We start from the raw sequence: 19,816 nt of genomic DNA, 5'->3' as shown, positions 1-19,816 counted from the left end.
TTCAAATTCAATAAATATTTCAATGACTAAAATAATAACGTGATTAATATAAACTGTCTTATGCCAGGTGTTTAATTTTGAATTTTAATTTTACGGGATAATATATTTATGTCATCATGTGATATATTTTTTATGTATATGAAGTGGATTTAAAACCACACCAGTAATAAGGTATTTTAGTACGATCGTCATAAAGAACTTGTGATAAAATCGATCCTCGATATCGTTGTTGAAAACCTTCTGGTGCCCAATCATATACGCAAACTTTTATATACACTTTTGGCACCAAAGCAGCAGTAAATACATAAATACTTAAATATATATCATGACAATGCCTGTCGTGACTTGTGAATTAAAAATATAAATAAATAAAAATGTTGGCTAAAAGAGAAAAACGAAATTGTGCAGGAAAAAAAGTTAGTTAGAAAGAGAAACGTCAAGGGACCAAGTTAAAAAAATTAAATAAAAAATAAAATAATGCAAACGAAAGTAGAAACGGAAGGTGGTTGAATAGAGTGCGTGCACGAATTTTTATGTTGTCAAGTTGATTTTGTGTGGGCATTTATGAAGGGAGAGAGAAAAAAAAAATTAAAATACAAAAAAATTAAAGTCATTCTACTCTTGGATTATTGTGCCTTGAGACTTTACGACAAATCGATTCAGTGCTTTGCAATTAAAGTCAACCAGAAAGCGTAGCGTGTACACACGGCCTGTGTGATTCTTATCTACTATGTGATTGGCCGTTTGCGGTAGTATTTGCAATATAAGTACTTGCAAGCTCTTTGGGGAGAATTTTTTTTTATATTTTTTTTTCTTTATTACAGTAAAGTTACATTCTTTGCAATTTTCTGACAATGATGGCGTTTGAAAAGAAATTTGATAAAAGATTAAATTACACAAAATTGAAAGACATTGAAAAAATAATAAAAGTTTAAATTGAGAGAGAAAAAAAAATATATATTAAAAATTTTTAAAATATTATATATGTTATAAAATTATATTTTATATATTTAGAAATATAATTTTTCAAAATTTATATAGCACCTAGAATTTTGGTATGTCTAAAACGTAAATTGACGGTAATTTTATTACGTTAAATTTGGTTAAATATTTGTGCTTGAGCTATCACAATGTATTAAATGTCCTTGGATATAATACATTGCATTAGGGTAAATGACAGCATGCACCTTCTGTAATTTAACAATTTGCCAATTTTTAAATTTTAATTTTAAGATTAATACTTCGACTAAATTTTGAATAGAAAAAAAAACTACTGTGATACAAAAAAAATGATGAAAAAAAATACTAGCCCTGAATTATCACAAAAAAAAAAAATATTATAATTTAATTATTAGAAAAAAAATAGACATTTTTAAATATCAACAAAAATTTAGTTAATTGTTTATGTTATTTAATGATTTTTTTTCTTAATATACACGTAGATTAATAAATAAAAAAAAATTGCCTGACTTTTGCTTGACCTGTACTACTGAAATTGGTAAAAAAAAAATATAAAAGGACTTTAATTTTCATGATTTTCAAAAATGATTGACGATAAAAGATTAGACTGTGATATTTTATTTTTCGGATGATAATAACAGAAACATTATGTTGAAATAACCAGGTACAATGAGTAATTGTAAAGCCAAATCATCTGTACGCTTGATAACATTTTATCTAGATAAGCAATGCTTCAATAGTTCGCAAGTCTACACATTGAAATTTCATGATGAATCGATAATTGAAAATCAGTGTTCCATGTATCGACCTAAAATCGATATGTTAACATTCTATGACCTGGTGAATATATTCCTTTATTTTTCGTCTTTATATATATTTTTTTTTTTATTCACATTATTATTATGATATCGTACGTGGTCATTCAGCCGAGTTACAAGTCTCGTACAATTTGCACGTTGATATACTAGGCGTTTGATATTTTACGTTCGCGTGCATTAAGCAGATTTCATAATAACGGTAAATCACATGATATTTCACCCTTATAGCGTGACACTAGTTATCTTGAATATATATATTTTTATAAATATATTTTTTCTCTCTTAAAATAAGAACAAAAAATATTTACATGTATTTTTTTTTTCACACAAAAAAAAAATTAATTGGTAATTTTATTTTTTGCAAAATAAAATTGTTCTTTATATTTTAATTATTATGGGTAAAATTAAAAATTAGAAAAAAAATTTATCGCTATGATTTGTGAAGAAATTAAGAAACTATTTATTTTAGTATATATTTTTTTTTTTTGGACGGTGTATTTTATTGCTTTGTGAGCAAAATGGATTACACATTGTGTCAAGTTTTATCCAAATTAATTTACTCTGTAAATTTTTTATTTTAAGCCGGGTTTTTTTTTTGATAAATCTTTAATACGAAAATGGAAAAAACATGTCTAGAATTGCTGATAAACACAGTAAAAATTTATAAAATGTAATAATTTTTAAACAAGTTTGTTTTAAAATAGAAAAAAATATATCGATAAGTTTTGTCATGATTAATTTATAAACGAGTTTCAGTGTTAAATTGGTCAACATTTTACAGTAAAATAACAATTGAAAAAAATATAAAATAGATAAAAGCATGATGGAATGTTCAGTAACATGTCTCGTTGGCTTTATTTTTCAAAAAGAATTCAACATAAACTAAATGATAGAATTACAAAAACATTTTAGGTAACAAAATAACTTGTTATTATTTTATTGTTACTAAAAAAAGCTTTCATCAAGCTTTTAAATTGTATATTTTTTATATATATATACTCCAGAAATTCATGTGATATTGTTAGTTATTCCACGACAAAATTTATATATAAATTTCAGTAAATTTCACCGTAATCGAACTGACAATAAATTCCGAAAATACAATATATATATTTTTTTTTTTTTTACAATTATAATAAATTATTAATAATAAAGATGTACATGCGACTAAAATACAAAATTTGATTTTTTTGGTATTCCATTGGTTTTCTTGCCGCGTGTTTTTCGCATGATAAAAAAAAAATAAAATCAGGCCGAAGATGAAAACAAAATACAGATAAAAAAATGAGAGTAGAATGAGTAAACGAGGATGGATTTAGTGAGGGTCAGTTTGGGTCTAGTTATTGGAAAAAATTCACGTATAATAAATATATATACGAAAAGAGAGAAAAAGTGTTTTTTGAGCCAAGAAAATTGCTCAATGTTATAACAAAAAAAAAACCAGACAAGACTAACTAAACTGAGTTACGAATGACTCGTGATATCGGTTATCTCGTTTTGTCTTTTTCAAACAAGATTCACACCCTTCACTTTGTACATATATATTTTTTTTTTCTTCTCACCACATTTATAAAGCCCTGACCTTTTTTTTTTTTTTTTGTATTTTTTTCCGGCGTAACTCTTGCGACAAATGTTCTGCTTTTTTCTTGGTCGTCATGGTAAGCTCTATATTAACTGTGGCTATTCTGTGGATACCGATGACCTCAATCAATCACATACGATCTGGATAATTTTATTGAACAGATACACTTGTCGAAAATATGTTTAATGATTGTCGTCGTGGTGAAAAGAATTTCTAATATTTTTTTTCTATTTTTAATCCAATAAAACGTACAGTGATTAATTAATACTGACAAAATAAAAAATTTTATTAAATATTGATTAATAATATTATAAATAATTCAAAAAATAAATATACAAGTAATTTAAAAATAATATTTAAAATTCAAATATTTGTACAAGTTTTAATTGGAAAAATAATTAAAAAATGATTTTTTTTTTTAAATAATGTACTGTTAAAAATTCAGCTCATTAAAATTCTGACTGTATCAGTTGAAAATTTCCCTAAATGACTGAAATAAGTCAAAGTCAAACCAATATTGAAATAAAATTTATTCAAACCAAAGAGACAAATTGAATAAATCTCTGTTAATTTTTTTTTTTAATTTCATTCAATTAATGGTATACAATTTAATAAAAAGTTTGTCATTATCTCTCAATTTGTGAGCCAACAATATATCGATTTGTGCTTTTTTTTTTTTCTTTTTAAATTATAATTACAGGAGTATTATTATTTTTCAATTGAAACAGAAATAAAGAAACATTTCATTAACTGGATTTAGATGTTTTTCTTTTTTTTTTTTCTATTTATTTTTATTTTTTTGTTGTGCTTAAGTAGTCTCTTGATAATAAAACTTTTTGAGCTTTTGTGTGAGTTTACAGGTAAAAAATAATGTAGCTTATATTTTATGAATTTTTACTGTTAAAAAAAATTTATAATTAATTGCAGTTTTGAGAGCTTTTTTCATCGAACTTTCATTACTAACTTTGAAAAATTTACAAGGTTGTTCATTTTTTTTTTTCACTGTTTTTAAATATTTTAGTTTATAGTATACTACGAGAAGAGAAAAAAAATATATCTTGCATTAGTTATGAATTTTTTTTTTACATAAAGTTTTCGTCTGTGAATTATCATTTTATTTATTAAAAAATGAGAAAATTATTTAACAATTATAAAATAAATGCTTCTATTTTTCTATTCAATAAAATAATAAATTTTATATTGAAATTTTAAATGAAATATAGAGTACTAAATGAATTTTTAAGAATTTTTTATTTTTAATTTTTATATTTGAGTAATGAAGCAAAATTTTTTTCAATGCTGTATAATTTAACTGGTCAAAAGTTTTCAACGTTAATAAAAGAAATGCTTTATCACAAGCATCTTAAATCACAACAGACGGTTTCTTTTTATTATTTTTTTATTTTTTCTTCTATCTGCTACCCTTTATTCTCGGTTATTATACAGGGTATATTTTTCTTCGGTTTTTTTTATTCAACATTTCAACTCTACAACTGGTTTATTAAATCAAACAATTCTTTTCATTTACTCATCTGTTTTGGAAAAATAAAAAAAAGTTAATTTACTTTTTTTTTGTTGTTGTTAATTTATTTGTTGATTTAAATTTGTTGATTCAAATAGTAAATAGCTATTTTAATATTAATTTTCAATTTATATTTTATTTAATTGTTTTTTTCTTTTTTCATTGAGTCGTATAAATTTTTTTTAAATAAATTATATTAATATTTTTCATTTTAATTTTTACAGGATCAAATATAAAAACAGCTGTGGCAATATTAAATTGTCTTTTTGCTCGACAATTGTGCTTTGAAGATCCTTCTTGCAGTGCTATTTTGGAAATAATACCACGTGTTTGTGGTGCTGAACTTGGTGAGTTGATAATTTATTTTGTTCTAATATTTTATTAAAATTTAATTAACCAAACACTCAATTAACAAAAAGATATTCATTATAAAAAAGAGAAAGAAAATTGTAACGTTGAAAATTTACATTAGTTTATTAATTTATAATTATTACAAAAATATATTTGAGATCATTCATTCGAGTAAAACAAATAGACAAGAATAAAAATTTATTTGAATTTTTATAAAAAATATATAAATTTAAGTTTCTAACACAGTGATTTATAAAACAAAATTGGTATTTGTTATTTTCAAGACCGTAGACGGTATTTAAATACCTCTAAATAAAATTGTTAAAAAATTCAAATGATTTTATAATGTATATTGTAGCCAGAGTAGATAACTTTAAACTTGATTATTTAAAAATCTATCGTGCCTCAGTTGAATTATCCTTCAGACGATGAGAAACTCGGCAAAGTTTATTATACGTTTTTAAAAGTATACTAATAAGCACCGTTAAAATAAAATAATAAATAACAAAAAAAATTGCATCAAGTAAATTTGAGATAAAGAACAAGAAGAGTCAGTCAAAAAAAAAAAAAAGATAACGTAGTGGTAAAGTCTCTGACAGAGTTGCTCATCGAGATAAATTAATAAATAAAGTTAGACAAAAGTTCACAACGCTTCGGGGAAATCGACGTTGCATTCAAGTTATGTATTATTTTTATGTCTAAACATTGCTATGAATTTTCACAAAACATTATAAATATTATTTTTATTTTTTAACCGTCAAAGTGATAAAGTTACCGAGTATTCTTGATTGTTTAAAGAATAAAATAAAAAATAAAATACAAGTCTAAATAGTTATTTAAAAAACCTATTTTTTTTCTATTTTTTTCTAAACAAAATTGACCCATTAAAATGACAAAATAAAATATCTGATAAAAAATTTAATAAACCTTGTAAATAAAATATTGATAAAGAGAAAAAAATTTTTTTTTTAAACACTTTTATTTAGTATCAGTTAATCAAAAAGATTATTTATTAATACTGTGAATTTTCACACTATTATCGTATGTTTTGTAATCCTCAATGGTAATATCCGATATTTTAATTTTTTTTTTTTACTATCGTTGAATTTGCATTAGGGATATACGTGAATATCGATTAGTATTTTTTTTTTTTTTTATTCATCGTCATTATTATTTCTATTCAATACGATCCATCCAACTGAACGAGTTCAAATATCGATTTCTAAATTTCCGGCTCATTTCCGAAGAACTCGACCTTTATATATACACACATTGATAATTCTGTCTCACTTTATTTCTTTCTCACTCTATTTCGGTTTATTTTGAAAGCATTGAAAATGGCCTGAATTTTTATTTTTTATTTTTAGTAATGCAGGTCAACTGGAAGCAACTATTTTGAAATGCACACAGTTTGCTCTATGCTGTTTTCTCAAATTATTTTGTCTCTTTCTAGGGCATATACGATTCGGCTCGTTGAACTTATTGCCAATGGCAATCGATTGTACGCGTCTCTCGTAATTCGCGTTTTCCTGCTGTTTTAAATATATCATGAGCTATTTTGTTATTTATTTTTATTACATGTTTTTTTATATTTATTTTGTTTTTTCTTTATAAATTTTCATTCTTTTCACACATTAATAATTCTTTTTTTTTTTTTTAAATTATAATTTAGTTATTTATTTTTTGTGCTTTATATGGAAAAAGTTCTAACTTATATTTCGAATTTAATGGAAAAAATTGATTGCACATTTTTTTTTTAGAATATATTTTTTATTTGAGGAAATTTAAAAATTTTAATAAAAAAAAAATTACGATTTTTATTCAATTGTTTTATTTGGACACTGAAGGATATTAAAATTTTATTTTTTTCAAATTAATTTTTATCATATCGTATTTGAAATTTAAAAATAAAAAATTTTATATTTTTTCATATTTAATTTAAATAATTATTCCTGCTTTGCAATTTCTCTTTTAAATAAAATACTTTGAGTTTAAAATAAAAAATTTTATTTTTAGTCATTTGTATATGTAACTATTGAAGTTTCTGAAAACATGAAATATTATCTATAATCCAAACAGCAAACAGTAATATTATATATATGATACTTTTGGTTTAGTTTCTCTTTGCCAATTTCAACTTTAAATCCCAAAAAGACATTCGCAAGATTTTCAACTCTAAGTCGAGTAATAACGTCTTTCATAAATATTGATAAACCTTGGATTTTATAAAAATATAAAAAATAAAAAATTTAATTTCTGTCTGCAATGAGTTTGTGCATAATTAATGGTAAATTCAAAAAAACCATCAGACAAGAGATAAAAAAAAAAATATTAAATTAAACACAAACAAAGATGAAATGCGGGCATGATAAATAACAAATTGTGAAACTCATTAGGCAATCGTCTGGTTCTATTTGTATAAAATATTTTTTTATAATAAAATTTTAAAAGTTCACTACAAACTATTGCAGCTGTTGACAAAAATACAACCATCAATTTATAATCAATTCTTTATCAATCATAATTAAAAATGAAAAAAAAAAAAACAAAAAAAAAATGTTTTTTTTTTACTCTTCTAGTAAACAGAGACAACAACTTGTGCTATTTTTGGAATGATATTTTACGAGTTCATCTAAAAGTTATTTTAAATTGGTTGTAATTTTAAATGAATTGACATTTTTCTATTAATTGTTGCATCTTAGTAGTACAACTCAAAAAGCACGTGTCTGACTATATATTGGCTCATTCTACTTGTATTTTTTCCACTCCCTCACACTTTTTACAGTATTTAAAATTTTTTAAAAACAATTTAAATAAAATAAATGTAAAATATAATAAATTATTAATTAAATTTATTTTTCATCAAATTAAAATATAATTTATATGAAGTTTTTTCTTTTACTTTTATATTAAAGAAAAGTTTTTAAAGTTTATCATTTATGTTAAAGAGAGAGAGAGCGAAGTTTTAAAGCTGCTAATTTCTGGCCAATATTTTACTGTCCAATTATCCTTAACTGTTTTTTAATTAATTGTAATTTTCATAATAATTATAGCTCTGCAGAGCGATTAAAAAAATAATGCTTGCCTATATTTATTCATGTTTTCACATGTACGTGCTCATTCATGTATGATATTTTTTGTCATTGTTCTATTGAAATACTCAAAGCCCATGTCGACATTTCCAGTCAATGATAAATCATTGTTACAAAACAAAAAGAAGAATAAACACAATAGACTATAACATAGAAAAAAACAATATTTTTTAAACCAAAAAAAAAGATAAAAAAACATTTCTATAATCTTTAATTCTAGTTGAAGTATTTTTTAAAATTTTCCATCAAGTTTATTTTCTTCATAAACATCATCAAAAGCTGATTACTTCTTTAGTAAATATTAATTATTTATTTCAAAAAGAGCTTATTAAAAAAAAAAAGTTTTTTTGATGCATTAAGAGACATAAAATTGAAAGAAAAAAAAAAAAAATGTCAAGAAATTGTTTGTACATTTTATTTGCTAAAGATAGAATGAAAATAAACTTTTATGAAAATAAAAAAAAAAAAAAAACAAATAGCGAAATGATGGTTAGATGGAAACTATCCATCATGATATAACTTGTGTGTATACAAAGATTTCAAGAAACTTTGGATTCATCGAAGTGAAAGTGGCGTTGGTGAATTGGATAGAGAATGTTATATTACGAAAGATCCAAAGGATCGGACAGACAAAGTTTTTGATAGAGATGTGAGCAAGGTTTTGTACGTTTATTTGGATTTATGAATCACCGGGTATATGTTACGTATTTCCTATAAACTTTTTGGGGTCTTTGTGGACGAGTAAAATTGTAAGGCTAACCTTACTCTGACTCGTAGAGAGGATTTTCACGATACTTTAATTAATTATCATTTATTATTATTTGATGATCGCATTTATAATCCGTGTACAGAGATTTAATGCTTTTAAAATTCAACGAAATAACCATTTTTATTATCATAATATATTTTACTTCTTCAAAATGTCCTTTATTTAATGGATATTTTAGAAATACTGTGCAACAAATATTTATTGTAAAAAAAAATATTGAAAATAAAAAGACCAGTGGAAAATTATGAAGTTAAAATTTTTTAAAAGTTTAAACAATTTTTTTTACAATAAATATTCGTTGCACAGTATTTCTGAAATATCCATTAAATAGAAGACATCTTGAAGAAGTAAAATATATTTTTTGTGGGTTTCTACTGATGCATTTTTTTATAACAATAATAACAATAAACATCTGAGGTGTCGCGCGGTCTATCAAGAGCTCGTATATGTTACCGATTGTTTATTATTGTTATAAAACAATGACCAATCAAATGTTAAACCTTGTCAAACTAGTAACGAAAAAAAATTTACTATATGTGCTACATAAAAAAGTTTTTTCTTCAAAAAATATTTACCTAAACTTTTTTTTTTTCTTTTTATTTATTTATTTTTGTATTTTGTATAGCTTTTGTCAATTTTACTGTGCGAATAAAAAAAAAATTCATGAATAAATCAAAACGTAAAACACGAGTGTTGCAGAACGATGAAAAAAAAATTTATATATTTTTTTTTTACTGCTTACATGGAAATAGACATAGTTATAGTAAGGGTGTTTGAAAATTTCAATTTTAGAAACTCAAAAGAATTTTTACCCCTTGCTCGAATGTTATTTTATTATTATTTTTTTTTTTTCGTGAATTCCATTAAACAGCAGGACCTTGTGGTGGCACGAACTACACTTGGTGCATGGCAAAGAAAAAAAAAAAAAGAAACTTACCATGTGTAAAATAAAAAATAATTCATATTATAAAAAAGTAAAAAAGTCGGAAGGAATTGGTTAAGAACAGTCAGCCCGTTGGATTGTTTCACCTAAAATTTCACTTGAAAATTATTTCTCTCTTTCAGTGAGAGGTAAAAAGTCTGAATTTAAAAAAAAAAAAAATTCCAATACTTAAATATTTCATTGCTCTGCTCTCCCACTGCTTGAAATAAAAAAAAGTTTAAAAAATAAAAATAGAAAACAAATTCATATATTCATTAATTTAGTTTACAAAATATATACAACTGATTTTGGAAAATAAATTTTGAAAACTTGATAAATAAAAAAATAAATAAAATATATATGTTATTTTATTTTCTACGAGCTGGCTTGCTTTAAACTACACAACAAAAACAATCGTATAACTTTTCTCACTTTCGATAAAGAGCTAAAACTTTTCAAGATTTATATATTACACAAAAAAAAAAAATAGAAAACAAATAAAATAGATAACTATGCAAAGTTGGTGTTGACCAACAGTTGAGTTGTAAATCTTTGATTAAAATCTTGAGCATTTTTAAATAATAATAGTTTTTTATCAATTTATTTATTACATTTATTATCACCTTAAAAAAACATAAAGATAAATTAATAAAATATATAAATAAATATACAACAAAAAAATAAATAAATTAATAATAATTTAATTTCGCTTTTGTTTATAATTTTAAAGTGAAATTTTTTAAATCTACTTGTCAGAAATTTAAGTATAGTAATAATAATTTTTATTATTACAATTTAGTTGGATGAAAATAATAATAATTATTATTTAAATAATTGTATTGATAATTTGAATAATTTTAACCTAAATACATTGGTAAAATTATTATATTGACAGTGTTGATAATTAGATAAAGATTAAATTGTTGAGTAGTCATTTTTAATAATAAAAAATATCTACAAACAAGCTGATGAAGTTTCACATTACAATTGAAAATTAAATGTATACATTTCTAATGCACCACTGTATGTTATTGGTAAAAGATAGTTTTCCAAGTGCACTTCACTGTATACGAGTTAAATTCATACAGAATGAAGGGTTTAAATATCAAAATAATAATGAGAATAAAGTAGAAACCAGTTATATACATACGATAAAATGAAAACTTGAATATTTTCAATAAAACTTATTCATATACAATGAATCAATTGTAATCAAAGTTTAAATTAACTATTGATATTTTGCTTAAAACTTTGTATTATATCAGATTATTAAATTAATTAAAATTTATAGATTTATCAATTATTAAAAAATTATATTAATTAATTTTTATTCAAATTTATATAAAAAAAAAAATTAAGACTTAATTAAAAATATATATTTACCCTAATATTTATTTTTTAAATAATTAAATTTGTTATTTTTTGAATGACGAAAGTCTTTTATAAATATAACGAAAAAAAAATATAAAAAACCGATAAGAGTGGAAAATACATAGCACTATTGTTCTGCAAGCGTTGTTATATACAATGTGGATATTGTTGTTGCGGCAAAGCCTCTTCGCATCACAATGCTTTACGACAAAAAAAAAATGAAAAAATAAAATAAATAAAAACGACCCACAATAGTATACATCAGGTGTTTTTTTTTTTTTTTATATTTTAATTTTATTTTTATTTATTTTTTATTTATATTTTATTTTTTCTTTATCCTTGGTTTATACAAGGGTGTCTTTATTCATTCTATCTTTGTTGTTCATTCATGCAATATAGCTCGTGTGCTATGGCAGTAAATGAATAACGCCTCTAGCACTAGCATCCTCAGCACTTTACCATGAACGAGCAAGATGAGATGAAAAACGAGAAAATTATTTGCCACTCTCTTTTTCGTATGTGTATACATATATTCCCTTTTTTTTACCTATTTTATTTATATCGTTTCTATTTTTGTTTATCTTTTTTTTTTTTTTTTCTTTCATATCTTGTTTTCGATTTCTTCACTGTTTATTTATTATGCTATTCCATTTGTCATGGCTATCGAAATACGAAATTTCAACATTTCAAAATATGCTGAAATTTTCATAAATAAAAATTATTTTTTTTTTATTGTATTCATGCTCTGATCTCACGACTATATTTTTTTTACGTTTTATTCATTGTGATGTTGCGGTATATTTTTTTTTCGCGAAAGTTTTTTTTTTTTTTTCATTTTATTTGAAACGTGTTTGGGTTAGTGTGTTACCCCTCGGGATATGTTATCCACACGCGCACGTGATGAAAACGATTGGTTGAAAGTTTTATTTTTTTTATTTTTTTATTCTTTCCGGGTCACAAGATTTTTCGTGTATAATACGCGTTGCGAAAGAGCAACTGTTTGAATGTAGAGTTACAATAAATGGGATAAAAAAAAATTCATGGTGATTACAGAAGAAAAAAAAAAGAGGAAATAGGAGTGTTGAAAAATAGGGTAGTTGGTAGATTGCACAACTGCTGTGCACAATCCATGGCATCTGCGATTTTAAGATTTTATTTCATATCTTTCTTTTACTTTCCATTGAAGCAGTGCAATAGAACTTGAAAGCTTGTATTCCATTTTTCTCTTCTTTCGTTTATTTTGTAATTTTATTTTATTTTTTTTTATACTGTCGCTTTGTAAATGTCACATGACAAAAAGAAATGAAAAAATAATTTTGTCATTTTGTCCAAACGACTCTCTTATCGGTCGGCAATTTCCGAGGATGCGCGACACTTCTGTTGGGTGGTACCATTAAAGTGATCGTCTTGTTGCAAGACCTGATGTTTTCAAGAATACAACAACTACTATACACACTGTGTGTCTAAGGACATTTACCTTTAAGTGCATCAACTGAAAAATGTTTTTCTAGAGTATACAAACATTATGGTCTTGTTGGATATTGTCCTTGTTGATGTTAACATGGCTGACTAAAATTTTATCTACACAAAAAGTTTTCTAATAAGCAAAATTACTTGATTTTATCGTGGAAATATTTTATATCAGAGTAAATATTTTAAATATAAAAAATTAAGAATTGTGTGAATATCAGAATGCATGATTTAGCAACTCATTTTTTCCCTTTTTAATAAACAAAAGGTGTGAAATAAAAAATATAAATAAAAAAAAAATGAGGTGGTATAAAAAAGAAAAATTATAAATATTTATTTTATGAATTTATTTAATCAACTTTAATTAATTTTCAACTTGTTAATAATATTTAACGCTATTGTTATTTAAAGATTTCATGTGAAACAATGGTTTATCTTTTTTAGATATTGATTTTTTAAAAAATTTTAACTAAAAATATAGTTAGTCAGTATTTTTACAATAATATATTTTATTCAAATTGAATTTTCATCAATCAATAGTTGCTTCCAATTTAAATAATTAAAGAATTTTCAAAACTATTGCATCAAAAACTTTCCAATAATTATTTATAAAAAAAGCTGCACTAACTTTTCATTAGTTATTTAATCTGAAAAACAAAAATAAACCAATTCGTTAAATAAATTAAAATCTTTCAAAATCAACTTAGATATGAAAATAAAAATAATGGATTTAATTTATTAATAAAAAGTTAAATAAACAAACAAATAAATTTATAAATAAAAAGTTGGTAAAGTTGGTTACTTGTAAAGTTTGACAAGTTGCTAGCAACCGAGTCGAAAATAATTTTCATTTATTCAAATGTCCGTTGATATGGCTTGTCTTTAAACAATAATTAAGTAACAAGTTATAGATAAATGTACATTTCAAAACAATAAAGTTCGACAATAGTTTTAGTCCACACGGAGTTTAATGTTCGATCCAGAATTTGTCCCGTCAGTTTCATTTGGCCACGTTCGCTGACTGGGGAATCCTCTCCAAACTATCAACTACAGAGACAATCCATGCGATGTTTCAGTTATATCCAAAATCAAAATATATATGCACACAAAAAGCTTCGGCAAAAGTAGAGACGCCAAACGATTAAGTGTCTCAGGATGATAATTTTCCAGATACCTAATCACAAGTTATACTCAAAATCATTTCAAAACAATTGTTATCATTATAATGGTTATTTCACAAACAATTTAACAAAAACAAATAAAAAAAATTTATACACTTCATACTATCTGAATGATGACGATAATAATACATTCACATTATTTCAATGAATTTTGATAAAAACAATGTGTACGTATTTTGTGATATATATGTATGAATATTTATTGGGTCCAATGAAAATCGATGCTATATTTAGTTTGTATTTGTTTGTTTAACGTTTAACCCATTCATTTTAAAACCACTGATTGTACAGGATATTTAGTTTCGTCTATTTCAATGACTTTCCATGAGCATGCATCATGGTAAGCCACAAAAACAAACCACAATGCATGATCGTTCAACAGTGTTTGCCATTTTTAATTCTCATCAATTTTTTATTTATTTATTTGCTACTCTTTTTTTTTTTTTTTGTTATTGATAAACGTTTTTTTATTTTTTTTTATTTTTATAATTGTTGTATAGGTGTCAAACGGAATTCAAGTAGAACAAGTAAATACATAGTCAGGCGTATTTTTTTTCTGGATTATCTATGTGGCATTACAGTGCCACATGTGCAATTATTTAAAAAAATTTTTTTTTTGAATGTTAAACAGTACTCTCTGTACAACGTCAAAGAAATAAAATTTTTATTTTTATTTTTATTTTTTTTATATACACAATAAATGAAAGAAAAAAAATATAAAAATAATTATTTTATTATTTTTTATTGTGATAGTTTAATCGATCATTTATAATATCAATTAACTTTTTATTTTTTTTTATTTAATAGTATGAAATTTAATTTAAATCTTTAATAAAAGTTTTGATGGAAGATCCTGTCAAGATGTCTTGTTGATGGTTAGATCCCTCGTCCACAAATGTTTCTGTTTATGAATGGTGCATTGTATGTGTTATCAGTAGAAGGTTAGTCTGTTCATATCAAACAACCATATATGTACATTTATTATATGAGAAAATTCAACATGAGATGTGGTTAGATGATTTGTCCTACGATTGTTTCAAAATACCATCAACATATTCACATATAATTCTACAGTGGTTATGTCTTCTCACACAATGATTCCCAACTTTTACTGCATATATGCTTTCGGTTTATGGTTTTATTCACGTTAAATTGTAACTGTTATTTTCGTATAGCCATGTTTTATCCTTTTTTTTTTTTTCGAGTATTTTTAAAGACCAACTTGCACTGTTGAGTCACGTGTATCTCACTATTCCTGTCAACTTGAATTTCTCGATAAAATATTTTTATTTTTCTGTTTTTTTGGTGCGTTAGGTAGTTTTTTTTATTCTTCAGTTATCTATTATAATGATTGCTTCTGGAGAACAAAACTTCTATCTTAACGAAGACTAAATTTCTGGTAGAATTATTTTTAACCATGCTGTTTCGAATAATTAGTACCTTGTCGAATTCATTTTCAAACTTCATCCACAAAGAAATGACAAGATAACGATCTTATTGTTTTCTCATTTGATCTGTAAAATTTGTTCAGACTCGAGAAAATTTTTCCTTCAAAAAGTTATTTAGCCATAATTATTTAAGTCTATCAACAAAAAAATAATTTCAAAACTGCCTTTCAATCGATAAATGCATCCAAGAATATTCCTTCTTCTCATCACAGATCTCAGAATAGTCAAAAAAATAAAAAAGTTTTTTTTAAAAAAAAGGAAAAACCTAGCAAGTTGTAGAAAAAAAAAAAAGTCGGGATTTACATTGGTGAGTTTTCTTACAGTTCAATGGATTCTACAACGATTTATAGAGCTGAGCAAAGAAGATCCAAGAGATTAGTTGAAAAGAGAAAAGAAATACTAAACTTTGAAAAATAAAGTTTTATGAGACAGAAAAGTAAATAAAAAAAAAAAATAAGATCAACAATGTTTAAAAAAAAAACTACTGATTTTTAAATGATAAATTTCATTGAAAAAAATTCAATGATAATTTAAAAAACAAAAGAATAAAGACAATATTAATTATCAACAATAGAATAATTCAAAAAATTTTAATAATTTACATCAAAAAATTGATATTTAAATGAGATAAAAACCCAGTAAACAATAATTATTAATATAAATAAATAAAATAATTCAAAAAAAATAATAAGCAGTTCGATATTTTTTTTTGAAAATATAATAACGAGTTTTGCGATAGTCATGTCGAGATATAAGTAACGAGGCCAGATGTCGTTGAGGGTGGGTGGGTTAGTCGTTGCTGAATAAAAAAATATAAAAATAAAAAAAAAATGATAAAAGCGAGTATACTATGCTTTACAGTTCCCTTGCCTAACATTTTCAATTCTTGTTCACGTGCGATATTTATACATAATACACATACATTTGCTAAATAAATATATATGTGTGTGTATGAGGGGGGGGAGGTGTATGTGTGTGTGAGAGTCACAGCATATTTTAATTTCATAAAGCCCCGTGAACTCTATACATGTTGGATCCAATTTCGTACGGATCGTGCTCGTGTTTGATCCATGAAATCGACCTGAGCTTTTTTTCTTTTTTTCTCCTTATTCTTTTTCGTCTTCTGATTTATATTTCGGTTTTTTTTTTTTTTTTTTTCTGTGCTTTTTTTTTTACAACGTCATGCCTCAATGACAAGTACATCTCTACTCATTTTTCTTACTTGCTCTTTCAAATATTTTATCACAACAATTCGTATGTATTTTACGTTTTTATTATTCAACATATTTTTCATATTGTCTTTTCTACATTATGAATAATATTTATATTTTTATTTGATATACTCATATGTATTTCAAAAATTTTTAAATTACTTATATAATTTCTCCTTTTTTTGTTTGTACTCAATTATTTTTAAATTTAATATTTATACTTTTTAGTATTTTTTGTAATTAAGTTTGACTAGGGATTATTTTACTGCAGTTTTTTTTTTTTATTTTATAAACACAAATTGATCATTAAAAATAATTTTACATGGTTGTAATTAAAAAAAACAATCAAATATAAAATCAATTGATAGAAAAAAAAAAAAATGTATGTCTATTAATCCGCTTGATAAAAAAAAAAAAAAAAAAAACTTTATTAAACATGACATTCAATTAAAATTGAAAATAAATATATAAATAATAAAAATATTATAAAAAAAAAAATTAAATTGTTTGATTTTTTTAGCAACATGAAACGTCGTTAAATTTAAAAAATTCCAAGATATTTATTAGTTAAAAAATGACGTTTATAAAAAATCCAGTCACGCTATTGATATTATCATTTTATCTGCAAAATTAAAAATAAAAAAAAATACCCTAAAAGTTATATTGTTTATTAATTTTTAATGTTGACTTTTACTATTTCAATTTTTAAATGTTTTTTTTTATTTTTAATGTTCTTTTTTTTCTTCAAAGAAATGGTAATATGTTTTTTTTTTATTTATGCTTGTTTATATATTTCTGTTTCGTGATTGAATTTCATTTTCAAGTTGGAAAGAAACCAATTCAATTGTTAACTCTGGATTTTTCGCTTGAGGTCAACCAGGGATTCATCCAATATTCGATTGTGTGTTTATATGCGGAAACATTTCAATAGAAATACATGTATATTTATGTATATGTCGACATGTGATTGAACGTGCGTGCGATGAGTAACAATATTTTTTTTTTCATACTGCTGAAATCGCGTTTTTCCTTGCTGTGATTTTTTTTCAATCATTCATCAAACCGAAACTCATCAAGCATAACAATACTCACAGAGACAATGGATACATCTTGCTAATCAACATTGAAAGAAAAAAAAAAAACCCTTTTTTTAAAATTAATTTTATTAAGTAAAAATAAGTTAAATTTTAAAAACTTTTGTGTAATTATTATTTTGTAATAATTTAAACAATTATTATTTAAATGTAAAAATTAATAATGATAATTGATTCATTAAAATATAAAATAAATAGAGAAATGAAATTTTTACCGAAAATTTTATTGCAGTTAATGTTTAACTTGAGATAGAATGAACTTTCAATTTTCCTTCAAAATGAAAAGTTTTTCATCTATAGAATAAAGGTATAATAAAACAAAAGGATATAAAATTTGTTAGATAAATTTAAGTGAGACATTTGAATATTAACAATTGAATGAAATATAAAATTAATTTTTAGTATTTATTTTTAGAATAATTTATAGAATATAAATGAATAAATTTAATATTATGAGAGTTATATAATTATATGATAATTTCATTTGGATATATTATTTTTATTTTACAGTGGCATGTTCAACAGTGACTGTAGCAAAATGTCAAGCAGCATTAAAAACACTGCAAGCATTTTCATTTTTTCGACCAACATGTCTTTGCAAGGAGCCTCACATGGATCCAGAATGCAATAGTTTTCAAAATTTTCTATTTGATCATCCTTGTATATACGTCATGAAAAAAGGTAAGCAAAAAAAACAAATTAAATCTTTTTTTTTTCAAACAGAATTTATCATTTCAAATTTACAAATTTAAGAGTTTCTAGAAGATGTATTTCTGCATCAGTCAAATCTTTTTCTTTCAAAATTATTTATTAACAATTTCTAAAAATTTAAAAGCTTATTGATATAATTTTTTAAACAGAATTTATTACACAAATTTCCATTAGCAACGATAAATTTTTCTAGAATGAATTTATTATTTAAAAATTTGCAATTTAAAAAATAGTTTTGAAGGAGTATCTGTCAAACAGTCAAAATAATATTTTCTAAAATTATTAATTAGAAACTATTGAAGATTAAAATAAATTCTCAAAGTCATTTGGACTCTCTCATAAAATAAATTTAAAGTCATAAAATCATCAAGCCTCTTACAAGTCCCTTTGAATTTTTCCAAAAAGAATTTTATAATTTATAAAAAATTAAAGCTCTTTTTAATAAATATTTTTGCATGAAATTAATATAATTTAAAACTATGAATACTATTTTTAAACATAAAAAAATATATTCGATTAAGAACAGTAGATGATGTGTTTAATTAATACCAATAATATTGATGAACTGAATATAATCCGATATTCTAATACAATTATAACAAATTCAATGTGTTTTATACATAAAATTTACGATTCATGAAGCGAGTATATTACAAGTAACACAGAGTATATAATCAGTCGACTGATGAAAATCTGTGGAATATCACAATTTAAAGAGAAATAGAATATTCAGTGCAATAAGGATAAAGATAAAAATAGAGAGAGGGAGAGATAAATTCAGTACAAATAATGTGCATGAAATCTCTGAAGCCTTTAATCTGTTTTTCAATACAGATATACGATTTATTCAAAATACAACTATACTATACTGTGTCGTTGAATTTGTAGACTAACTAGTATTAAACACATTTATCCTTTTTTTTTTTTATCTTTATCACCTAGTACCTTTCATATCATCAATACCAAATGCATCAAATCGTTGAACCAATCAGTATCACTTCCGCTTTTATCTCATTTACATACAAGAATAATCCGAATTTTTATTTATTATTTAATATTTGATGTTTTCAAAGCACAGATTAACAACAACTAAAATAAATATTAATCAATAAAATAATGTAATTTAATTGTAAACTTAATTAATTTTATTTATTAATATTTATTTTTAAATTTTCTCTTTTTTTTTCTCTCGAAGAATGATACTTTTTATTCAGTCCAGAAAATTATAAAAATATAATTTTTTTATGAAATTGTATATTTAAATAATTGTTGAATTATCTCTCATTTAATTCATGGGTTTAAATACGAGTGGAA

At 23.7% G+C, this 19,816-nt stretch overlaps 1 protein-coding gene across 5 annotated transcripts in view; it reads left to right on the top strand.

Annotated features, from left to right (window-relative positions):
* LOC122857839 overlaps window positions 1-19,816 on the top strand; it is a 124,553-nt gene that overhangs the window by 40,226 nt on the left and 64,511 nt on the right. For 4 of the 5 annotated variants that reach the window (XM_044160270.1, XM_044160268.1, XM_044160266.1 and 1 more), the window contains exons 2-3: window positions 5,107-5,229; window positions 18,302-18,472. The exons of the other annotated variant lie outside the window; for it this stretch is intronic. In XM_044160270.1, the coding sequence (XP_044016205.1) occupies window positions 5,107-5,229; window positions 18,302-18,472 (294 nt within the window). The remainder of the gene's footprint in view (window positions 1-5,106; window positions 5,230-18,301; window positions 18,473-19,816) is intronic. 5 annotated transcript variants of the gene reach the window in all.

The sequence above is a fragment of the Aphidius gifuensis genome, linkage group LG5 (assembly GCF_014905175.1).
Source record: "Aphidius gifuensis isolate YNYX2018 linkage group LG5, ASM1490517v1, whole genome shotgun sequence".
NCBI lineage: Eukaryota > Metazoa > Arthropoda > Insecta > Hymenoptera > Braconidae > Aphidius > Aphidius gifuensis.
This window is presented reverse-complemented; position numbering and strand designations above follow the sequence as displayed.